General features: G+C 37.1%; 1 protein-coding gene across 1 annotated transcript in view; it reads right to left on the bottom strand.

Annotated features, from left to right (window-relative positions):
• Positions 1-248: 248 nt before the first annotated feature.
• Positions 249-24,340, bottom strand: part of LOC149156975 (protein MID1-COMPLEMENTING ACTIVITY 2-like) — a 64,176-nt gene continuing 40,084 nt past the window's right edge. The window contains exons 2-3 of the mRNA XM_089444930.1: positions 519-629; positions 249-359 (exon numbers count right to left, since the gene is read on the bottom strand). Of these exons, the coding sequence (XP_089301056.1) occupies positions 249-359; positions 519-629 (222 nt within the window). The remainder of the gene's footprint in view (positions 360-518; positions 630-24,340) is intronic.

The following is a 24,340-nucleotide window of genomic DNA, read 5'->3' as shown; positions in this document are numbered from 1 at the left end:
CTCTTTTTGACACTACCATAGGTGAAGCCCATTAGGACAGACTGCTGAGAAAGGAGTACAGGTAGCTTATGACAAAAAAGGCAGAGAAAACAGAGACCCGGCCTAAATTGGACACTCGAGCAATCTGAATTCTAAATGCTTGTATCAACCCCAAATGTCACAGGGAATAAATCGGGACAAATTCTAAATGACAATACAGAATTATAGATCGTTGGAGAATGACTCCTATTCTAAAAAATGCCATGCTTTTACCTTTCATTCAACAACGACTCCCGCTCTTTACGACCCAGAACTTTAAATCTTTGATCATGGCGCCATTTTTTGGCGAAGCATTCATAATCTGTTTTATCGGTTATATCCTGAAATAAAAAACCAAATGATATATCAATATCCAAGAGAATCATCTCCTAGAGCTATGAGCAATACGCACAAATATGAGTCAACTGCATATATGATCGCATAATTGGGCAGCATACAATCTTCACCCATCGTAAAATTACAAAATATATACAACTCACCTTGCATGCTTCATCTAATAGTTGTTTAAAACTAAAGATCTGAATAGCAGCCATCTGCGCAGCATTGTTTTTCTTCCATTCCTCATCTTCTCGAGCATTTACACGGCGTTCCTACACACCAAACATTTGTACATTTAAAAATCTATAGCAGGGTGCAAGACAATGAGAAGGAAAATATATAACTACGTAAGTTTTGTTTTGCACCCCAAATGCCACATTTGTTACTATATAGATAAAAAAGCAAGCACAGTAGCGACAAAAAATTGGAATCTTTACACCATAGCTTAGGACGTCACAATCATACAAATTTTTCTTTCGCTAGTTCCTTTCAATTTGCAGTCGTGTTTTAAGCTGAACATGCAACTTTCAACGCACAAGCTTATCAGTAAAAGTAGCGACACCAACTTCAGATTGCAGTGTAATTCAGCTAATCGTTTCAGTAGGTTAACCAGTTTTTAGTAGTGCATAGATGCTTTCACCTGAACATGCACTTTTTCAACACACGAGCTTTTATCCTTAAAGGTACCCACATCAACTTCAGATCAAAGTAAACTAACTTTTATGTGTGCGATCCCTATAGCCAGAAAAGGGACCACTTGTATAAGTGAATAGTAGTGCGACCAGGAATTGGGGTTACATGAGCACTGATTAAGAATTTGGTATGTATAAGACATTACTAATTCCTTTTCTTCCATGAAAAACTTCCTTGGTAAATTCTTTAGGCACTTCTTCACACTCTGTGAATGGTGTTTGGGTACAACATGTATGCCTAATTCTGAGGGTCATGGTGGATTCGACTTCATAACCTCTTTGGTCCATACAACTTCAGCATGGAGAGTCAAATAACTTGAACTAACCCTTGAGATTAAATTACTATACTTATTCTCTCTCACACACATGATTATTTGATTTGTTATCTGTTAGATTTTCCAATTCCAGGTCTGATTTAAATTCCTAGAAATTTATTTTATGCCTGGAGAATGTATGCACCCAATAAATTATTTTTCTGAAAAACTATTGAATAAAAATACCCTGGTATTTTAACTTAAACAAATTGCCGTGGAAATTTAATCAAAAAATCAGTCACAAACACAATAAACATTTTCTCCCTCCAAATTCTCCTTCACTTTCATTACTCAGCAAAATAAGGGCTCCTGTTCCTTCACAGGGAAAATGACCCTTCGGGAATACATGGAAAATACAGCAAAAATAAAACCTGAAATTTTCACCCCTAGAAATTTTGGCCTCCTTAAAAATTTGGCCCTCGGAAACTCAGCTTCTCCAACCTGTAAATCATCATCCTTTCTCCTAGCCTTGTACAGCCCCCTGCACACTGGAAGAAACTCACCCTTCACCTAGGCCATATGGCCCCCCTGCACAAAGCCTCTTTGGATGTCTTCGCTCCTCTCTCCAAGAGCTTGGCCTCCTCCAAATTCTTCTCACCAAATTCTCCTTGTTGCACACTTTTCTTTCTCTTCAATCTTGAGTCTCTCATTCCTCTTGAGAAATTCACTTTTTCAATGAAATCGATGTGTCTTCCACCTCTCCCTTCGGCTTCTTTTATAACTTCTCATTCTTTTAGATCTCAAATCCTACATCTCCTAAGTGATGGATGGCTAAGATTAGATCCTAAGGCTTACTTGAGATCGTAAAGATTAGATGTAACTCACTAAAGTAAATTAATTTACTTTTCATTAAAAAACCTTAACCTATCAGTCAACCTTAATTAATAAATTAATCAATGTGTTTTTCCTAAGTTAGTCTTGAGAAAAAGATCATAAAAGTCACTTACTCAACATGAGCAAATACCTAAAGAGGCTTTTGGACATCTTTTGCATGTTTGACGCCTAACCCATGCAGGATCACCTGTCTAAGCTAACACTATCAATACTCTCTCCTAGCAAGGAAGATATTTTGTACCACCCCTAGCATATCCCTATAGAAAAGAAATTTCTACTTCACTAGAGGCTTGGTGAGAATGTTTGTAACCTGCTCCCCTGTGGAGATATACTAACGCTTCACAACTTCCCTCTAAACCCTGTCTCCACTGAAGTAATAACTTATCTCTATACGCGTGGACCTATCATGAACACTGGATTCTTTGACAGTTTGATGCAACTCTCATTATCACAGTGAATTTCTCTAGGATCCAACTTGAAACCAAATAACCCTATGAGCACCTTGCGAAGCCAAATGGCCCCACAACTCACTTAACTCGCTTCCATGTACTCGCCCTCTACTGAACTGAGTGCCATGGAAGAGTGTTTCCTGCTAAACCATGAGATCATTACTGACCCCAAGTTGAAGCAACACTTTGACGTGCTCTTCTTGTCCACTACACTCCCAACCCAATCTTAGTTTGTGTAGCCCTACATCTGCACTCCACCACTCCTAACATACCTCAACCCATACTCCAACGTACCTCATAGATACCTAAGCACATGTTTTACTGCAACCCAATGCATCCTCCTCGGCTTCATCATAAATTGGCTCAATTCATGACAATGCATATATATAGCCTAATGTTGACCAGATACATCAAAGAACTAATCAACTTCCTTTACAATGTGGAATCCACAAACTCTAACTCAGAAGCATTCAATCTCTTCAAGTTAGTAATCATGGGTGTCGATATAGGCTTGCAATCCACCATCCCAAATTTCTTCAAGATATCAGCTACACATTTTCCCTATCCCATCAACTAAGAGCACATGTTGGAAAGTAGGCTTCTAACCAAAAAGTTACCTTATTCATCTTGCAATCAGGTGTTTATGCTTGTTTTTATTTGGGGATTTGGCATGGTTCATGCGGTAACCTGGAAGGAGGGGTTTTGACCCTAGCCTTGTTCCCCACCTTAAATGGGGGCTTAATTTTCAAATCCTTGCCCAGTGGGACCTCCCATAATGGCCCAATGGCTTCAGGAAGCGCATTACATGGGAAACCCTGATTGAGATAGCGTAGTCACATCTCTCCCTATTCCAAAATTACCACTTTCCATCTCACATTACAAGCCCTATATTCCAACTCCATTCTTTAGGTTCAACTAACCATTGGTTCATTGGGATTTGCCACTCATACTTAGGTAGGGACTGGAAATTTACCCAGGAAGGTTGGTGTAGCGAAAAGAAACAAAAATAGCATATGATGGACGCAAGAAAAGAAAATAAAGAGAAAATCAAAATGCAAAAGATTGCCAAGACATTAAAATTAGCACGTAGACAAAAACCAAGAATGAGCTCTGTTGCCACACAATCTAGAACCTATAGGACAACAACTAGATCAAGTGACAACAATGGGACAGAGACTCACTGTCACCTTTGTCAATGTCCCTTTTTCTTTACCTAATTTCACCGATGGGAGGAGTCCCAATATGAGAGGAATAACTTCAGAAAGGACGAGTTAATGATTTATGTGTGAAGTGATTCCACTAGACCCATTCAAGGAGAGGCTCAACAATGGTTTGCGAGAGATAAAGGCTCTCCATGAAAGACCTAGAATGGAGATCATGATCTAGGGCTTGAAATTTGCAATGAGGATAGATATGCCTAGAGTCAAGACCCCAAGAATGAAATAAGACGTCAAAGGAACCTAGCGAAATGATTTTGAGACTTCAAATAGGCTTTTCGCTCCTTGTGAGAGACCTCAACAAAGATTACACTAGACCTAGGGTTTGGGGATAATCGTTGGAGGAGTTCCTCCAAGGTATTCTCTAGGTCAAGGTAAGGGAGAGGAAAGGATCTCTTATGATTTATTCTCTTGAATACAAAGCACATATGACCCTCAAGAAGGCCACCTTATCCAAGGAGAGCTAACAAGGTTACCCTTCTAGGGCACACATTTATGGAGAAATAACCATGGGAATTCCACCAAAATTTGAGATCCTCTAGAGGAGACACAATGGAAGAGTTCTATCCAAACAGAATTTGAAAATGTTTCCTCTAAGGAATTTCTCTAGATAACCTAGATAAACGTCCAAGGGAAAAGGGGCCAAAATTTTGGAGAAGAGAAAAGAAAGGGAAAGAAAGGTTGATCACCAATTTTTCTTGGACCAACGCCTAATCCTTGGGCTATGGAGTCTAAGATGATTCAATATTTTCCAAAAACGTCTTCAAGGAGACTAAAGAATGGATGTCGTGGCAATCAAGCTTTAACATTTACCCACCCAAGATCTATGGATTTTCATGGAAGACAAACAAAATTCATGCACTAGAAACATTCATCTATTGTCATGCAATGAGTAACATATGCAATTGCCAACCAATATAACCTTTAGAATGATATTCAATAAACTAGGGCACAATAGCATTCACTAGTTGAAAGAATTCCATACATTAGACATCATTTCAAAAGAAAATATGATCAAAGAGTACTTAAAAGATGACAATAAGATAGATCCAACCACAAATAAAGAAGTAGCTAAAAGAAGGATCAAAATTCTAGCTTCCAAAGATATCGAAATGCATCAAAGAATCTTCAATCCGTCCAAGAGAAAAATGCAAAATTATTTTTACAAGAGAAATCCAAGTGATGATGTTGCTCTCTCACAATGAGAGTAAGTTCTATTTATATGAGACCTTTAAAGGTTGAATTCCTATTCTAAAGCCCCTAACATTATTTTAATGTGCAAAATAAGGCCTTGGTGACAATCCCACCAAGTAGCTCCAAAAATTATGAATGAACCATCCAATAGTAGGCCAACATGATGACATCGTGATGAAATGAGGTCATCTGAAAGCCACGTTGAGATCTCAAGGTACCAAAATCAGAGAGAGGGCTCCATAAATAATGCACAAGTGGACAGCCCCTTGATGTCCATGTTGGTCATCATGTGGTGCTTCAAAGTGGATTTGGGATACAAATACTAGTCTCATGGATCTCCTGGTGAAAGATAAGCTTGTAGACTACTCAAAATGAGGGCATTGACGATGGTGCTTTCCATCCCATGTCTCAAGGGTGAGACAAACCTCCTATGGGCCTTGGATCAACTGCCAAACCATGTGTACATTGCTAAGCCTACTAGGGGCAATGTTGTTCCAAGTGCATCATCTCGCGAATAATGTGGGGCAATGAACATGTTGTTGAAGGTGTTGAGGGTGTTTTTGGTAATTGTTTAATGAAGTAAGAGAACACACACTAATAATAATAAGAGAATGTTGTGCTACTAAGAAAAATAAAAGTTCTTCACAAATAGTTATCATCGTTAGAAGAATCTCATTATTAACCTAATTGCCCTAGATTGTTCAACAATTAATACGATATTAATCAAAATTAATAAATTGAATAATCAATTAGGAGAATTAATTCCAGTTGTTGCATTTCAATGAGTTTTCACATGTCCAAGTGGTGAAACTCTTTGAAGCTCTTCCCATAAACTCCATTATTCCTTGAGTGGGTAAATGTTTGAAATTTGTGCTAGGGCATCAAATTTCAACCTCCTTAGGAACAAGACTAGCTTATATTTGACATCCTTGACTCCATATACCCAAGGAACAAGGCACTAGTCCAAACCATAGGTGATCAATCCTATTTTGCATCCATTTTTTCTCCCTCCTAAAAATCAATTCTTTTAAGGCGAGACTAGTCAACTAGGGCTTGGTGCAAAATTCTAAGGAAGGAAAATTTTCATGGTTGGAGAGTCTAAACATAAAGAGAAGTGTCTTAGATACAAGATTTCTCATTTTCATGGGCATCCACTTCAATTTCATCCATAAAATCTCTTTCCCTAGGTGTTGTCCTAAGAGGAAAACCCTAGTTTGATGAAGACTTCCTTGAAGGTTTCATTAGCCTTGGCGTTGTTGAAATCAATAATAAGGAAATTTTTCTCCTTGCCTTGACCTTTGGGAACTGCAACACTTTCTTAACCTATCAAACCCTAGATCTTGCACATATATTTCTAGGCCTTCTTGTATAAGTGAATTGCTTCCTAGTCAAGCCTTAACCCAAATATTGAGTCTTTCTTAAGGAGATATTCGTTGATCACCTTATTCTCCACCCTCTGAATACCTTTTATATGTGATCTTATCCTATCAAGACTCCCATCAATGAAAATCCGTAAAGAGTAGGGGGTTTTCGCTGTGGTGACAGTGGGCCACTACCCCATTGTTAGCACTTGGTTTAGCTTTAACCTTGTAGAGTTCCCTCTCCAGGGCTTGCTAAAATTTGTGGCAACAAGAACATCACAATATATGCCTTAGAGGGTTACCAATGCCTCGAAAAATGTGATATGCTTCAAGAAATGTGAGATTTCCCTAGGAAACATGTAACTAGATAAGCATTAATAGAATCACCTTTGAGGGATCATGACCAATGTGTGGTACATATGTAAGAAATAGAATGTGCTAAACCATCTGTGTGACAACCCTTGCAAATCACAATCACATTTGCATAGAAATACAATAAGTGAGTAGCTTGTGCTCCCATAAATCATGTGTCAAAGTAGATCCACCTCAAGATGTCTAAATACCTACCTAGGACATAAATTCCCAACATGATGGGAGTTACCACCATCAAGGGGTAGTTGGCAAGAGCAATAAAACCAATCACCTTGAGAATGGGGACTAAAAGGACTTTCCATGACCATCCACCATAGGGGATCTAGGCCACCAACTAGCCAACACTTGTACATCAACTCATCCCACAAGATCACATATAAAGCAATCATCACACTTTGGACTCATCATCATGGTCACGTCTCATGAAAAAATATAGGGTACATTGCAAATAATTTGAGATGTAACACTATCTTTATAGAAGAAATAAATAGCCCTGGTTTTGAAGTTTATCTTATTATAAATTTTACTATAATATGTATGTCTTTCCTTAGAAAATAAAAATAAAATAGAATAACAAAATAGTGGGCCACAAGCTAAGAGGGAAAGCCTTGACATGATGTAACACTCATAAAAGATAGATGCTTGATCCTCAAGATGCAAAATTTATAATTTTTTTCTTAGCTAGATAATCTACCAACATAAATCAAGATAATGAAGCATTGAAAGCTCTTATGAAAGAATTAGATAGGGTATTGTTACCCACTAGCTTGTGGTTAACCCCTACGGAAAAATTTTCCCTTTTTGATCTAGCTTGCAAACTAGCAACCCCACCATGATCCACACATAGCTAGTCTCAAATGCCTCTCAACCACTCTTCGGTCAGTAATTATTTTCATCAAGCCAATACAATCGATGAAGGTGGGTATTCGAATATGAGGTACACTAACCATTTTTGTAATGCAGTGCTTTCATTTAATGGTTAAAGGCATTCTAGTATGGATCATGGGTTAAATTGGATGATTGACTACTTTTTACTATACAATTGCTCCCCTGCTTCGCCTTGGCAGTTATCACTCACCCCTAGTCTAGTGTGAACCTCCTTAAGGCCTTTTATTTCACTTTATAGGAAAGGCATGAATAGGAGGCACTGATTAATGTTGCATGTCCATGGTAATCCTTATTTTACACTTTTTTCCGTTTCCTTTGTTCCAAGTCCCTTCGTCTAGTTGAGTGCTTTCTGCTCACATTCATTGATTCCTTTTGTACCTTGTCCTTGAGTAGAGGGCCCAAAAACTTTGCCCTAAGAGGTTGATGAAGTTAAAAGAAAGATAAAAGCATATATAGCCACAAGAAAAAAAATGTTAAAATGCAAAATATGGCTGGTAGAAAATGAAAGTGCATGGACAAATGCCTAACCTGAGCACTACCCTCACCCCCCTACTCCCTCCATTAGCCCTCACTCAATTCATGGTATATCATGATTTATCTAAATGAAACAAACTTTGAATGTCCCAACCCTGATGAGCAATAAACCACCTCATCCTTGAAGGGGTATGATATGAAAGTGAAGCTTGTAATCCAAGCTATTACTTTGCAAGAAAGAAAAAGAAAACCATTAAAGAGAAAGGCACACAAAAGGGGTGGTAAAAATAGGCCAAGTAAAAGGATAACTTAGGCCCCACAATTACTCCCTCTTCGCATCATAATGCTCAAGGACAATGGTTGCATAGATGGTACACCATAGTGGAATCATCTATGAAGTAAATCCTAAGTCATTATCACCTTCCAATTGCACCTTTTGATTGATGGATCAACCTAGGAACTGCTCCTCCACTTGAGGTGTGAAGCACCTAATAGAGCCAAGTGATAGCCCTCCAATACTTAAGTGGGGTAACTTGTTTACAAGTCTTAAGCTAGAAATACATTTGAAGATGAGGCTTGTGTGATATACTTTGATGCCTTGTTCCATTAAATATGGCCCACTCTAATGCATTCATGGTTTGTAATGCCTTCGATGATCATCTCACTTGAGTCCATGAGTCGTGTTAGGTGCTTTCTCCAAAGTATTGATGGCCATCCCTTGAGGGATCACACTATGCTTCTTCAACACTTCAAAGAGGACATCCAACCCACAGGGAGACTTCACTAGAGCACTTCCAGGCAAGACATTGCCCACTTTTTGAGGAGCATCAGGCCTTTTGATGATTCAATAGCATTCTTGATAACCTCCTCTTTCCCCAACACCTTGGCTGATATTCAATTGAGCTTGGACATTGCTTCTAGAGATAATGCACCCCAAGACCCCGTAAGACACCCCCAAGGTAGCTTTGTACCCTCTTGATGGACGTTTCGTTGTGGATGAGTGGATTTGATGATGATGATGGTGTGGGACCCCTTTGGAGGGGTTGGTACACCTTCACTGATGATGGTTGGTACATCATCCTAGAGTGATTTGGAGACATGACGATGCCACCCTAAAGCATGACATCTTGGAGAGGATGGTGCATTTGATGATGAAGATGGTTTACTTGATGATGGAGCACTTCCCCTTGATAATGGAGATAGCTTGTTGATGATATACACCTTTTGAGGTGTCCTTCGTGTTGTAGCATTTTTTGGTTTTGGTAAGTTAGTATCAATTAGTCAAAAAATGAAAATATATTTCAGAAAATGTTAAGTTAGGATACAGACAAAAAGAATATTAAATAAAAAAGGTTAGGGATATTTTTATGAATAAGTCCATATCAAATAAAATGATAGAATAGATGCCCTAAAAAATGGAGGCAAAAATAAAATGTTAGGTTAGCAAGAAAAGCAAAAAATAATAAACTCTGAAAGTGTTGAAAATCCAAATGCCACTACTCTTAGCATAGTTTAGTCTTGCAATTAAAATTGTGTGCGGATTGTTTAAATGCCACACTAAGTTCATACAATCCAATTGTACAGTTTAATCATGATTGGATTTGATTTAAATTGTTTGTCAATAGGTAGCAAATATAATTGGCTCAACAATTTAACCTGAGCCAATGGAGGAAATAAAGGATAGAGGTAGATTAGTCATTAAAATAAAATATTGAGTTGCTAACCTAGATGCACTCAGATGAATAAATGAAAATGTTAGGAGTATAAAGGGTAGGTACACATCTGAGAAATAATTGAAGCATGAAAGGATTTTATCCTAAGTTGTAACATTGGATAATGCGTGCATACGATGTTGCATTTTAAATTCATTCATTTATTCCCCCATTACTCAAAATTGTCACATCTGCCATAAAATCGTGACCCCACCATCACTTCCGCCTCACATGTTAAATCCCTTCCACCTTACCTTTCATCCCGCATGCTCCCCCGAGATTCGATGGCCCACATCCCTCCTCGGCCCTCATTTGCCGTCTGAACTTTATCAGCCGAGGGGGGGGGGGGGGTTCGAAATGGGCAGTTTCCGAAACCGCCTTTTTAAACCACCTTTTCCTCATTTTAGTCTTTCGGGACTTAAAATCCTGAAACAACTTACTGCCTCAAGTTGCTCCCGAATGCGGTTTACGTGTGACCATTTACTGCCACTCCATGTCAATGTCCACGTCCGCTCCATGTCACTTCTTCCATCCAATCAACTGTCGCCTATCCGTTATTCATTCAATTCATAACTCCCGTGAATTTATGTCCCAAAGACCCGTTAATTAATCCTGTTGGATAATTAATGTAGATTTAACCGTTCATTCAACAGCTTCGCTCCAATTTTTCCATTAAAAGCCTTGTTCCTCCATGAAAACAGTTACACAATGCATTTCTATAACTAAATTGATCATTCAAGATTTCCTCCTTATAGCTCAATGACGGTTCAACAATTAAGCAATTATTTTGTCATGTTCAGAAGAAAGCCGACATCCAGGTCCACTTGTCTCTTTTTCAGTCATACTGTTTTTACTATGATCACTCTGTTTCAGACCAATTTTTCCATTTCTATCATTTTCAGTCTACAAATTCATTTGATAAAATGCCTCCTAAGGGAAAAGAAGTTGCACAAATCCCAAATCCCCTTGTAAATCCACAAGTTGACTTCCATCATACCCCCCTGGTCGACAGAGATTGTAAAATCATTGAGACTTCTTCTCAATTTGATTTATATGAAATTTACTGCTGGATGGAAGATCAATTAATTGATCAGACAGATGAAATAGGACTTTGGGACTCCCTCCTTCCCCACTACATTTTCCCTCAGATACACAGAGCACCTGAATTTGTCAGGAAATTCCATGAATCCTATGATCCCAGCCAAAGAGCAATCATTTCACCCACAAGAGAAATCCTCTATTTAATCAATGTTGAGTCCATTGAAAAGATGTTGCAAGCCCCTACTATTACACCAACCCATCCTTTTTCCCATGAAAGCTTGATAGAAGCCTATCAAAAACTAGATTTTACTAAAAGATCCCAGACTCTTGAACTTTTCCTAGCTATTGATAGTCCTCTGCCTAAAAGAAACCCTCCTTATGACTCATCCATGTTCCCTGATAGAACCAAGCAAATCACCACTATTTTGTCCTATCTGCTTGGTTATAACTCTGATCAATATGTTAATGATGCCATCCTAGGTTTCTTGTCTATCTTTTCTGTTGATTCCAAACCCACTGTTATTTATAATTTCAGCGAATTCCTAGCTGAAGCCATACATGAGAAATTTGTCGAGTTTAATACTAAAGAAGTATTCAAGTATGCTCCAGTACCTGTATACCTTTTTATATATTTTCAAGGAGACAAATTTCCATTTACCTTATAGAAGCTAGATGAGGAAGGAATGGAGGAGAAATAAGAGTTTACCTATAAACAGTTCATAGAATTGTTTATTCATCCAACTATTAGTCTTATGAGCAGCACTGCAGTACCAAGAATTAGTGATGAAATTGTGAAAGTGTTGCAGCTAGTTGATCAAGCCACAACAGGAGATTGGTATCTTTACCAAAACTACACAGAAATCAGGGTTTATGGTTGTGAGCTTCCACCCTACAAACTTCCCAAGTACCTCCCCATCAAAATCTTTGCACTGGAATATATTAGGCAAAGGTTAAATGTAGATGAAGTACACTTTGTGGCAACAAAGAAGAAATCTCAATTCAAGCTAAAAGCTCAGGTTGGTCCATTCATCTGCAATACCAGAGCAGCAGGAGAAGAAGCAGACAGGTTACTAAAGGAAATGAAGTTTGGTCTCAGTTTCACTTGGTCTTATGACCCAATGGGAGTGATTTTTAAACTCAGGGTGGAAAACAAGTTTACTGCATATCACCACATAGCCAGGCCTGAAATAGAACAATACAAAAATCAGTTGGAATGGACAGAGAACACCCTCCAAGAAGCTGAAGAGCAGGCAGTTTCTACTTCAAATGTACAAACTCCACTTGCACAGGAAAAGACAGCCAAAAGAGGAAGGGAAGAACAGTCATCCCCTACAACTGAAGCATCAAGCCAGGGCTTTAGGATTGTGCATAGAAAGAAGAGACCTAGGATCTCTGTGATTGTTGGTGCAACACATGAGTCTCAAAAAACCACATTTGATGGACTTGGAGAGACTGTGCTTTATACACATTCTAGTGGACAGTCTACCCAATCCCCAACTCATTCCACTACTTCTCATGAACAGCAGGTAATTCAGACCAGTGGAAGCATTCAGAAGGACAAGGAGGAGGACATATTTCATGTTTTCAGTGAGATTAAAAAGAAGAATGAAGAGTTGAAATTTAACACCCACACCCAATTCTGGAAACATTCCTCCAACTCTCAAGCCAGACTTATTTCAGTTTTTGATTCTGAGAAGGGAAAAATGCAGATGGCTTTCCTACAAGCTTAGATTCCACAGCCCAGGACTCATGCACATTATCAGAAGTAATCTTCATTTGAGTTTAATGTAAAGGATGTGCATTCGATTGATCAAATTGAGATGCACAAACAAACTGGACAGATGATTTCTTCCATCTTTACTCATACTGCCATGAGTTTGTCAAAGTTGCAGGTCACCTTGGCAAACACAAAGTCACAGCTCAAGTTGGAGAAAGTCTCCTCATTAGCAAAGGACACAAAGATCAAATCTTTAGAAGATCTAGTGCTGAAGAAGGGATATGATCCCTCCAACATAAATGCTGCAAAAGAACTAATTAAGAAGAAAAATGCTTCAGTTGCAACATTAAAGAAGCAACTCAAGTTGTCATCTTTTGATCACCCGATGGCTAAACAGATTGAAGAAACTGAAACTCAGAAGCCTGACATGATGAAGCTCATCATGGAACAAAATTTGCAAATAGAACAGATGGAAGAGCAGATGGAGAAACTGGTCAAAGAGAAAGAGGAAGTTGTCAAAAGAACTCAAACTCAAATGGATGTAGTACCCCTTTCAGTAGTCTCAATTACCAGGGTTTCTACTTCAGGCACATCATCAACTACAAGTACAGCAGAAGGAGTTGAACAACTTGCAGAAGCTGTTCAAAATCTCTCCATTCAGACAGTTGAAATGTAGAAGTTGCATGATGAACTAAAGGAATTAAAGCATATGAAGACAGTTGCAGACAGTTCACATGCAGCAGAGTTGCAAAGGACAAAAAGTCAGATTGAAGTTTTGCAGATGGAAATCAAAGAGTCCTACCTTGGAAACAAACTAGGTTTGGCAAAGGAAATTCTATGGGAAGAAATTTCAGAATCAGTCAAGGATATCTGGCCCTATATCAAGATAATCTTTGATAGAAAGACTTGTTGGAGAAATCTCGGGAATCTGTGGAAACTATTTCTAAAGAGCTTGAGAACATGCCTGAAATTGCTTCTGAAATAATCAAGTTCCTAAATTCTAAAGACAGCGATGAGCTTAAGGAATTGGAAATGTAGTATACCTAGGGGGGATAATATCGGGTACAAAGGGAGTTACCCAAGGGAATAATGTAATAATGGGATGGGCCATAATAATAAATAACGTGGTTAACCCGTATCATCTAAGGGACCACAAGTAGTTAGCAATATTGTAATGGGCCCATGGTATTAGATAGATGGTATTGAGAGAACCATGGTAATGACCCATGGTATTGTATTTATGAGCCCTATATAGAGAACAGAGACTCCCCATATAGAGATGTCAAAAAATTATTGTATGAATAGGCATATGGCTTGGGGAGTGCTCTCCTTCCTTAAGAAGTGAATTTATGGTGTTTCCTTACCTTAAGGGTTTTATCAATAAAGAAGCATTTCTATCTATTTCTGTATTATTGTTTCTGGGTATATTTGCATTGTCTTATATTTTCATATCAGATATATAACAAGTGGTATCAGAGCTATCATATATTTCTGAGTAAGATCTATAACAGGTGGTATCAAAGCACTTTCTTGGACAAAGCAAAGAATTTTTTACTTTTTTTTGCAGGAATTTTTTAGGCGGCGAGTTTGCAGATCAGATCTGTACGTTCTGGTGCAAAATCTGCAGAATCTAATTGTAGATCTGAGTTGTTGATGCAAAAATACTCAATTTGAAAAAAAAAAATCGGTCGAATCGGAGTCCAAATGAAGGAGATATCGCTGATTTAAAAATCAGTCGGGTTGCAGACATTTTTTCGAGGCGGCGCGTTTGCGGAGAAGATCTATACATTCTGGTGCAAAATCTGCAGAATCTAATTGCAAATCTGGATAGTTTGTGAAAGAATACCCAAGTTCAAAAAAAAAAAAAAATCAGTTGAATCAGAGTCCGGATGAGGGAGATATCGTTGATTTAAAGTCAGCGCTTTTTTCAGAAATTTTTGTGGCGGCAAGACAATTGCAGCGCGGATCTGAAATTCCAGTGCCTAGACCGAGATTTCTACAACATGGGCAGATGCAGAAGGGTTGTTCCATTTCCGAAAACAGTTCATAATAGGGATTCTGAGAAATATTGACAGAATTGTAGCCATTTCAAATTTTCGCCAAGTGAGTGAAATTTTTTTTCAAACACTCTTCATAGCGGTTCTTCTTTTTACAGGGAAAGATAATGGCCCTACTATTGAAGAATTCATAGCAAAACAAAAGTCATTATGGAAAAAAAATTGGAAAAGTTTCCTAGGGATTGGTATGAAAGATAAGGCTTCTATATGGTGGTTCTCACTTGACCGTGAGCAGTTGACCAAACTGTCAGATGAAGAATTTGAAAAATTCCTTTTAGACCGATGGTCTCATGCTAGAAAACAAGATAAGAAGAAACATGTGGGGTTATTTCCTACTAATATATCTTTATTGTAGATTCATGGATTGATTCAAAAGGAGAGAATCATTGTGTCAATAAATCCGAGTTGCAAGCAAAATCTCATAAATGTCAATTTGGCAAAAAAATTACAAGGGCCAACAAAACACATGGAGCACACACAGGTTAATAATGAGCAGGTGCAAATTTATAAAGCTTTGAAGCTTTCTATGGATAAATATATGTTGCATGGTGATTTTTATACTTCATATATGGATAACATGGATGTTGTTTTGGGATATCCTTGGATGGAATCTGTGGGTACTGTCAATATTTATGTGCAGAAGAAATTCTTGAAGCTCTGGTATAAAAAAATTACATTACAGGATATTTCCATCAATAAACAGGGAGAATTCAAGAAGGTTGAAGTAGAAGATATTCCAGGGATTGACACATCAGATGATGAGCCCTTGATGGTCGACAACCAAACACAAACATCAAACCAGGTATAGGTGGAGTACAACGAGGCTGAAGCAGAAAATGTTACAGGTATAGATACATCAGATGAGGAATTAGTGGTTGAAGTAATATTGGAAGATAAGAAACAACAGCAGGCACCACAACATATACCAAATACCAATCAAGCTCCATTAGGTGGTGAATTAAAGAAAACTACACTATTGGTTAAAACTTCAGCATATCACCACCCACATCACCCCGCAAGAAAACAACCAACAAGATGGCAACGAATTAGCCACAAAGACAACAACCCCAACATGATAGATAGAAAGGAGCAACGATCCAACTACTACACATCAACACAGAAGCACCGCCAGGGTCAATTTCCATCTCACGCGAGCGAGGCACCAGCGGGATCGAGAATTCACCTTTCTCCTGGATGGCTAAATGCACGTACATGGTACCAGTGGACTACTCTTTTGAGTAGATATTATTATTTGTGTTCTTCCCATGTTTCGGGGACGAAACTTGTTAAGGGGGGTGGAATGTAATATACCTAGGGGGATAATATGGGGTACAAAGGGAGTTACCCAAGGGAATAATGTAATAATGGGATGGGCCATAGTAATAAATAAGGTGGTTAACCCGTATCATGTAAGGGACCACAAGCAGTTAGCAATAATGTAATGGGCCCATGGTATTAAATAGATAGTATTGAGGGAACCATGGTAATGACCCATGGTATTGTATGTATGAGGCATATATAGAGGCTAGAGACTCCCCATTGAGAGATATCAAGGAATTATTGTATGAACAGGCATATGGTTTGGGGAGTGCTCTCCTTCCTTAAGGAGTGAATATATGGTGTTTCCCTGCTTTAAGGGTTTGATCAATAAAGAAGCATTTCTATCTATTTCTATGATATTATTTCTGGGTATATTTGCATTGTCTTATATGTTCATATCAGATATATAACAAGTGGTATCAGAGCTATCATATATTTCTGGGTTAGATCTATAACAGGGAATAAATGACAGAACAACAACTATATTGGAAGTAAAGAAGATCATTACCAAAAAAAACCTCATCCTTCAATTGGAGGAAAAGTGCAGCAGTGTGAATACTTAGTTCAAATATTTTTCAGTAGGATTTAACCCTTGACCAACAAGGGTTTGCCCTCTATGCTTGTGATTAATGACAAATTAATGCCCATTGACGATTATGTTCGAAAGCTTACAGAGGTGGGTACAAATGCTACTTCAGTTTCAAACATAAGAGGTGCAGCAACACCAAGGGTTGTGCTGAATGCACTCAGAGATTCCTTTTTCATTCTTGATGAAATTAAGCATATATTTCCAGTAAAACCCACTTTTACTAAGTATATTGAGATGGATGAAGTCTATAGGAGGGTGATTAAGTTATCTATCCCAGATAAGAAACACTGAGAAGAACTAACTGATTTACTTGACTAAAAGGGTGATCAAACAATATTCAATATTTACAAGGACAACCATCACCAGCTCAACCGTTCTCATTTTTTCCAGCAATAGTCATCAACATCTTAGCACTAAAATAGTGATAGATCGACTATCAGTTTATATTCCTAATTTTGTAATTATCTATTTTTGTAAATAGGTTTAAGATATTTTCTCAGTTCTTTGATTGTATAAATAACTCTCTTCCATGAGTTATTAAGGGTTGCACCCTTGAAGAAGCATTTCTAAACATTGAATGTACTTAACTTTTCTGAATCATTAATACAAAAGCAAATGGATTCTAAATTCTGATTCATACAGTTTTGTTTTTCTGTAAGTTTTTCCAGTTTTATTTCACAATGTTTTCTTCATAATCTTATGTTTTACAAAGATAACCAAGTAGGGGTAATTGTGTTTCAATTATTCTCATAAGCTTCTGAAGTGATCATCTATAAAGAGAATGAATTATATAAACTGTTTGTTTTATTAATTCCCTCTAAATCATAAAACCATCAGCATCTGTTGTAAACTTAAGCATATTTTGTTAAACCTTTTGGAACATAGTTTAAAGGTTTTCTTTCTTATGATTGTGTAATTTTCAATTTGAAGACTATGATAGTCATACCATTTCTTTATTTCTGCTCACCACCAAACAAGCTATATCACTGTGTGCATTTTAATAGCAGCCCTCTCTTGAAATATTAATACTATTCAGAAGGTTAGGCATCATTGTTTTAAAATCTGTTTCACACATTGGTCCTCCAAATTAAAACAAAACCCCCAAAACAATCATCTTAAATGCCCTGGCATGATAGCTGACCATTATCATCTCAGAGATACTTTTGATGAGAGAGAGGCCCCTTAGAGGATGACATCACCTTTTTTAGGCCTTCTACTCACATGTGTGAGTCTTTTTGAGGATTTATGCTATGTTTTAGCATTGAGATAGTTATTTTTGAGCTCGACATGTGACCTTGTTAGCATTTATCATGGATTTATGTCTTTCGTGGGGTTGTTTTAGCGTTTTGAAGGAAAATTGACCTACCTAGGTGTGGTATAAATAAGAGGTTGATTTAATCCCTTGGATCAACTTGTCACACATTGGATTATCATTTCTTGACTTCTCTATGTACTAATGCGCAATGGAGGTCTAGTTGAGCGACTAGGTTTAGGGTTAACTCTTGTGGTGGATTGAACTCTTCTCAAACGTTTTAATCTTGAATCTTGGTTGAAGCATGTGGAGTAAGTTAGTTTATTTACTTTACTTGGTTTATGTTCATAGAAATTATTTTTATTATTGTTATGTTGGTTTATTTGTCAATTTTGTGCATTTGTCCCTTGTTCAGATATCCCATATTCCATAGATTTGAGGAGAAGAGTAGGTTATTTCTTCTCCTTAGAATTTCTTGAGAATTGAGAACCCTGATTCTAAACCCTAGGGAAAATAAGTTAATCTACCCTACTATGTTCGAATTAGGTTTTTTTCCCTCTAGGAGATGGAGGTTTGGTTTGCATCCTACACTCCATGCCGTTGTTTGAGACGACACTAGCCTTTTTTCCTCTTGTGGGTTGAATTTTTTTCTTTTAAATTTACAAAACCCTGATTTAATAAATTTCTTTTTTTTATTGTATTGATATTGGGGATAAATTTCAGTGAAAATGTGCTTATTTGGCTTAATATTGTGCATTGATGAACGTCCTAACAATTTGAATTATTTTAACGTGCATTAAATTGGTTTTTCATGCATTTTTCCACAATAAATTAGGGTTGACATGATTTTTTACATGCAACTACTCGCTAATCTAACCATTGCAAATTGTTGGTATTTGATTCCTAAATTGCTAATTCAATAACTTTCATTCTATATAATTTTTATGTACTTTGAATGGTTAGTTTTGCTGCTATAATAAAGTATTGTTTGATGTTATAAACAACAATTTTTTTCCCTAGTTTACAGCAGCCTTGTGTTTTGTATGCATTGGGTGTGTTCTGGGACTATTTGAGACTCCCAAGGTTCATAAAGCTTTAATATTGACCCATAGGCACTATGAACCCCAATGCTTGCATTACACTCTTTCTCCAGCTAACCCTAGCCTCTACAAGCTTAGTAGTTGATGGGTTTTGTTTGTAGGATACTTGGGGGTTGCTTAACATTAGCCTTTATAGGGTGATTTGATCCCCCAGTCCTACTAGAAAGCCTTCATTGTCATGGTTTGTAGTTACCACTAAAATAGAAAAGGAGTTGTTGTTGAGGTGACAGTGGTGACACCCCTAGTTTGTTGTACAGCTTCATTTCTTAGTGAGAATTTGCACCAAGATGCGAGATTTTCCAACAACAGGTACAATACAATTACACTAACAATAAAGAATAAAAATGTTGAAATTTCCAAGTAACAAAACCTTAATAAAACTGAAGTTAAAGGATGAAAAATCAAATAATAGGATAAAAATGTTGAAATATCGAAGCAAAAAAATCTTAATAAAACCAACGTGATGATGAATTATCCAAACTACAAAACCATATTCAGAGCTTTCCTTAAAGAAATTAAGAGAATAATACTTGTAACGATCCCACTTACCCGAAATAGCTCAATTACTAAAATATGCCAAACATAGAGGGCATCACAATATCTTGCATGGATAAGGTTGAAAATATTTTATTATTTTAAGGTATAGTACGCAAACTGTATAAGGAGATACTAGAGGGCATTCAGTTTTGAAATGTTTATAGCTCACCAGACATGTAAGTTTGGAATTGTTTCTTTTTGACAATTCTTTTTGCCATCTCATTTCACCTTCTTATCACCATTTTATAGCAATCTCAGCATGTTCAAGCAATCAAGTTCAACTCTTAAAAAGGTATTCATCATCTATAATTAGAATCTTTGTTTCTTAATGAACTATACTGAAAATATTCTTACAATGACAAAATCATAAACATTTTGCAGCTAATATTGGTTTCCGCAACAATATTCATTGTCAGACAGGTTGCAACTCTTCAATAAAATGATGGAGACTGCCTGGAGATGAAAAATGTCCACCATATGGATAACCACCTATCAGCATAACTTGGCAAGCTACGAGGATTGAGAAATCTAGAATTAAAATTCAGAGTCAAACTCTAAAAACGACATGTAGCGAACAAGTAAAAGCAGCGAAGGAATAGAACAACATCAAGCGAGCGATATTGAAGACCTGTTTAGCTGTTAGATTTTGGATTGAGAGGAATCTCCTATGACTTGATCTTTCGGTAGGAAGTCATAAAGAGATTGAGTTTCAAATTGAATCTATCTCGTAGATGATGGGACTAGCACAAAACTCCGCACAGTTCCGCACAACAAAGATTTTAATTAACACAATATTACGTTAATCACTGATATATCTGGACTTTGGTAAAGTGGCAATTATGACTGTATTTATTAACACTGTACTGGCGGTCCTTACCTTGGTTTGCATTTCCCACTCCTCGGTCTTTGCCAAAACCCTTCCTCCTATTGTTACTCGGTCATTTCTGCTCTTCGTTTCTTCAGTGCTGAGGGTTTGGTCTGGTAATTCTTATGCTGCAATTGTATGATGCTATGCTGCGATTATGTGCGCGCCAGTCATGGGCTACTCTGCCTGAGAGTAAGGCACTTGCATTTACCTGGGTGACTTGTGGACTCGGCTCCTTGTGCACAGGATGGTAGTTCTGTTCGCCTGCGTGAGTATATGGTTATAATTCTCGTGCGGCTGCTTGACTTATCTTTACTCCACGGTTATTGTTTGTTCTGAGGTCGTTTTGCTGGTTAAACTCAGTGGTATTGTGCATGCATTCAGGTTGCAAAGCAGTGGCACTCTTTCGTTTTCGACTTCACTTTAGGTAACTTCATCCATCCATGATTTACTCTATTCCCTTTATTATTCTGTCTCTAACAAAACTCGCTCCTTTGTCTCAGTCAGTATCCGAGGTTTGTGGCTCAATGGCCTGCGCTCTATCTGCGCTGTGAACCCTCCAGGTAAAGAAAAGAATCTCTCTGCGTATGCACTTATTCGCTACTTTTTCCTTTCATTGTCGACAACTAGGCTCACAATCTTGTCCTGGTTCACTTGCAGGTTGGGGGTTTGCTAATGGGCGTGCTTGGCGTAAACACCTTGGCTTTTACTCGGTAGGCTTTGTCACTGTCATCAATTTCGTTTTTAAAGTTAGGGCCTGTAGGTTCTGATGGTCCAAGTTCTTCAATACTTGTTCGTTGATGTCCCGCTGTTGTAGTCAAGTATCCTGGGTCAATTTGGTGTAGTCTTTCTAGTGTTTCGCTACTTTGTTTCTGTAAATTCGTATTCAATGAAAACCGTCCCAAAACCCTCGTCTAGGGTTTGTTGGCTCGTTAGGCTTTGTGACTGTTTGTAGGGTTATACTCGGACCCTGTTATGTATATACAGGCATTTCATTTTATAATGGAAAGAAATTACAAAGAATTTGTTTGCTTTGAGTTACCTCTGTTCTAAATGTGGTTGCTCGACTGTTATTTTCCTCGTTCTGGTTTGTACTCCCTCGAATCGTGCTTGGTTATCTTGATTATGCATTTTGTCCGTTAATGGCCAGCCTTAGTGCCGGGAATTATTCTGCGGTTTCCTTGTCAATGTTTGAGTTTTGTTCCTTTAGAAAAGAAAATAAAAAAGAAAGTCTACATGCACCATATCGACTATTCTGGTTCCTCAATGATTAGGAAACAATAAATAAATATTAAGATGGTTGTTACAGATGGATTCGAATGAATAAAAATTGTCTGCTATCTTTTTATTACTGATACTTGTGTGTTGAACCTTTAGAATGATTTACAATCTTCCATTTATACTTTTTGTTCACAATTGCCTAAACTGTGTGTAGTTACTTTCAGTTTCTATTCATTTAGTTATGCAACTGCTCATGCATTCGGTTCTACTTGCATTACAAGATTTCATAATTGACATGTTTGTCATTTTTTTCTAAAATGAAAGAAACAGTTATATAACTATTGTTTATTAAAGACAAACAAGACAGTGACCCTAACTGAAACTGAAATTAAAAAAAAAAACAAATTCCTACCTTCTACTTTGACTTTTTAAACATAAAGAAACCAATCATTGTTAAAACCTTCCACCTTCGCCGAGACCAACACCCGATCATTGTGCCCTAGCTGGATGCTCCTACATCAATAAATGTCAAAATAGCTCATGCCGTGTCAGCATAAAACTCTTAAAATCGTTTTATGAAATTTGTATAAAGGTTGTAAGCCAAGCCCTGAGACATAAGTTTTTTCTCGAATATAAAGTTTATAATTGTTCTCGTGAAGACCAATGATACTTTGTTCCAGCTTAATATAAGTTATTTTGTTCTCAATGCGTGCGCGAAGATCTTGTGATTACTAGCTGACCTACACTCACGAAAGGGTCCCCTGTTGACCTGTGAAGTTTTGTTTATAATTTTGTTTAGTATTACTTGTTTTTAGTATTATAGTTTCTTTCAAGAATTTGTTTCCATCTTAATTACATTAATGATGATTCTCATTTTGATCGCAGAGTACTTATAGACAGAAAATCATTAAAAAAGATTTCGATTATTGAATGCATCTTCTTTCCAGCACTTAAATACTTTGTAGCTTAATTCAATTTCTTAAATGTTGATGAAATACTCTATAGAGGCTAAATGCACACACAAGTAATCATCCTCAAGTTGTAAAGATTTTAATTTCATTTTCTGCAAGTAGGAATTAGATCCTTTTTATTGTTATTTCTCTTTCATCCAATTAGTATAGAATTTCCTTACTGCAATTTAGTATAAAAGTTTCTCCCTGCAAGTTAGTGTAGAATGTTGTTAATTCTGATAAATAGAACTAGATTGCTTCTTTCTTGAAATTTGGTTTATAAACATTTTCCTTTCATACAATTAAAAGAAAGTTTGAATTCTGCAATTTAGATAGATTTTTAAATTCTATAAAGTAGTGAATTTCAATTCAGTGAATTAAGATTCAATATAACTTTAGATTGAAAGAACATGTGCGTAATTATTCTCCAAATTGTGTTAAAAACATTTTTTCATACCTAGAATTAGTTTCATTTCTAGAATCAATAAATTCACAGAAAGAATCTTTGCATATATAGTGCACATGCATTTCATAAGTACATGAATCCTGGTTGAAAATTAATGAAGTAAATTAAGAAAAAATAATTTACCAAACATTTTGGCGTCATTGCACGGGAAGTGTATATAGGATTCCATTCTTGCATCTCATATTTAGGAGCTTTTAATTTTAATAAATCGAAAAATGATAAAAAAACATTTATGCTTAGAGAAAGGCATTCTAGGGGTAGATTTGTAAGTAGAGGTAGAAGTTCATTTCCAACATCACCACTCACTCCACCTAGGCCTCGTAGTGCCACACCATCCACCCATACTCGCATCTCGTTATTGGAAGGTAGACATAGACTTCCTAAGGCGCATAGATCTGAAATCCAACTTAGAGACTCACCAACTTCCTCTACCAAAGTTGTATTTGAAGAACCTACATCCCCAACAGAAGGAGTAATTTTCCTCTCTGCAACAGGGGAACAACTTCTAAGACAAGAACTAAAGGTTCCTAGTGAAGAAGAAGAATAAGAAACTTATTTTAACATACCATTAGTAGAAGAACCAGAACAAGAGCTAGATAATCCTATCATAGAACCTTATACTAGCTTTGAGGAATCTTCAATGGCAGGGGAAGGAGAAGGAGAAGTACATAATGGAAATGGTGAACTTAGGATTGGAGGTATAAGAGAAAAAGGAGAAAATAGAGGAGGAGGTGGAAGTCGAGGTGGTAGAGGTGGTAGGGGAGAACCAAATCCTTATGGATTTCCCATCTTTGATGAAGATACCACAACCACAACGAAGAACATCTCACCCTCCATCCTCCCTAGTTTCCATGGTTTAAGACATGAGGACCTTGAAACATTTCTTTTTGAGTTTGAAGTTCTGTGTAGAACCTATGACTAGTTACTTGATCCCCAAAAATTGAAAATATTCCCAACAACTCTTACAGATGGAGAACTTAAATGGTTTATGGGATTAGGAACACATACAATTAGAACATGGGAAGAAATGAAAAATATGTTCATAGAAAAATACAAGGATAATTGTATGCCACATAACCTTAAACATGAAGTCTTTAAGATGATGCAAAAAGAGGATGAAAGCTTTGAAGATCTAGTTGAAAGATTTGCTTACAACATCAAAAGGACTAAGATGTATAGTTTAGATGATGAAACATTAAAAGATCTTTTGTTAAAATTCATCAGAGATGAATGGATTGATATTCTTAATTTAATGGGCAAGGGAGATGCTTCACAACTTTCATTTAGAGAAATCTGTGATTTGTGTAAACATATTTCAAGGGGTAAGACTAGAATTGGCAAAAATACGAGAGATCATGTGA

The sequence above is a fragment of the Pinus tabuliformis genome, chromosome 9, assembly GCF_031772625.1.
Source record: "Pinus tabuliformis cultivar Carrire ecotype Pingquan chromosome 9, CPIR1, whole genome shotgun sequence".
In the NCBI taxonomy this organism is placed as follows: domain Eukaryota; kingdom Viridiplantae; phylum Streptophyta; class Pinopsida; order Pinales; family Pinaceae; genus Pinus; species Pinus tabuliformis.
The sequence above is the reverse complement of the archived record's forward strand: the minus strand, read 5'-3'. Positions and strand labels throughout refer to the sequence as shown.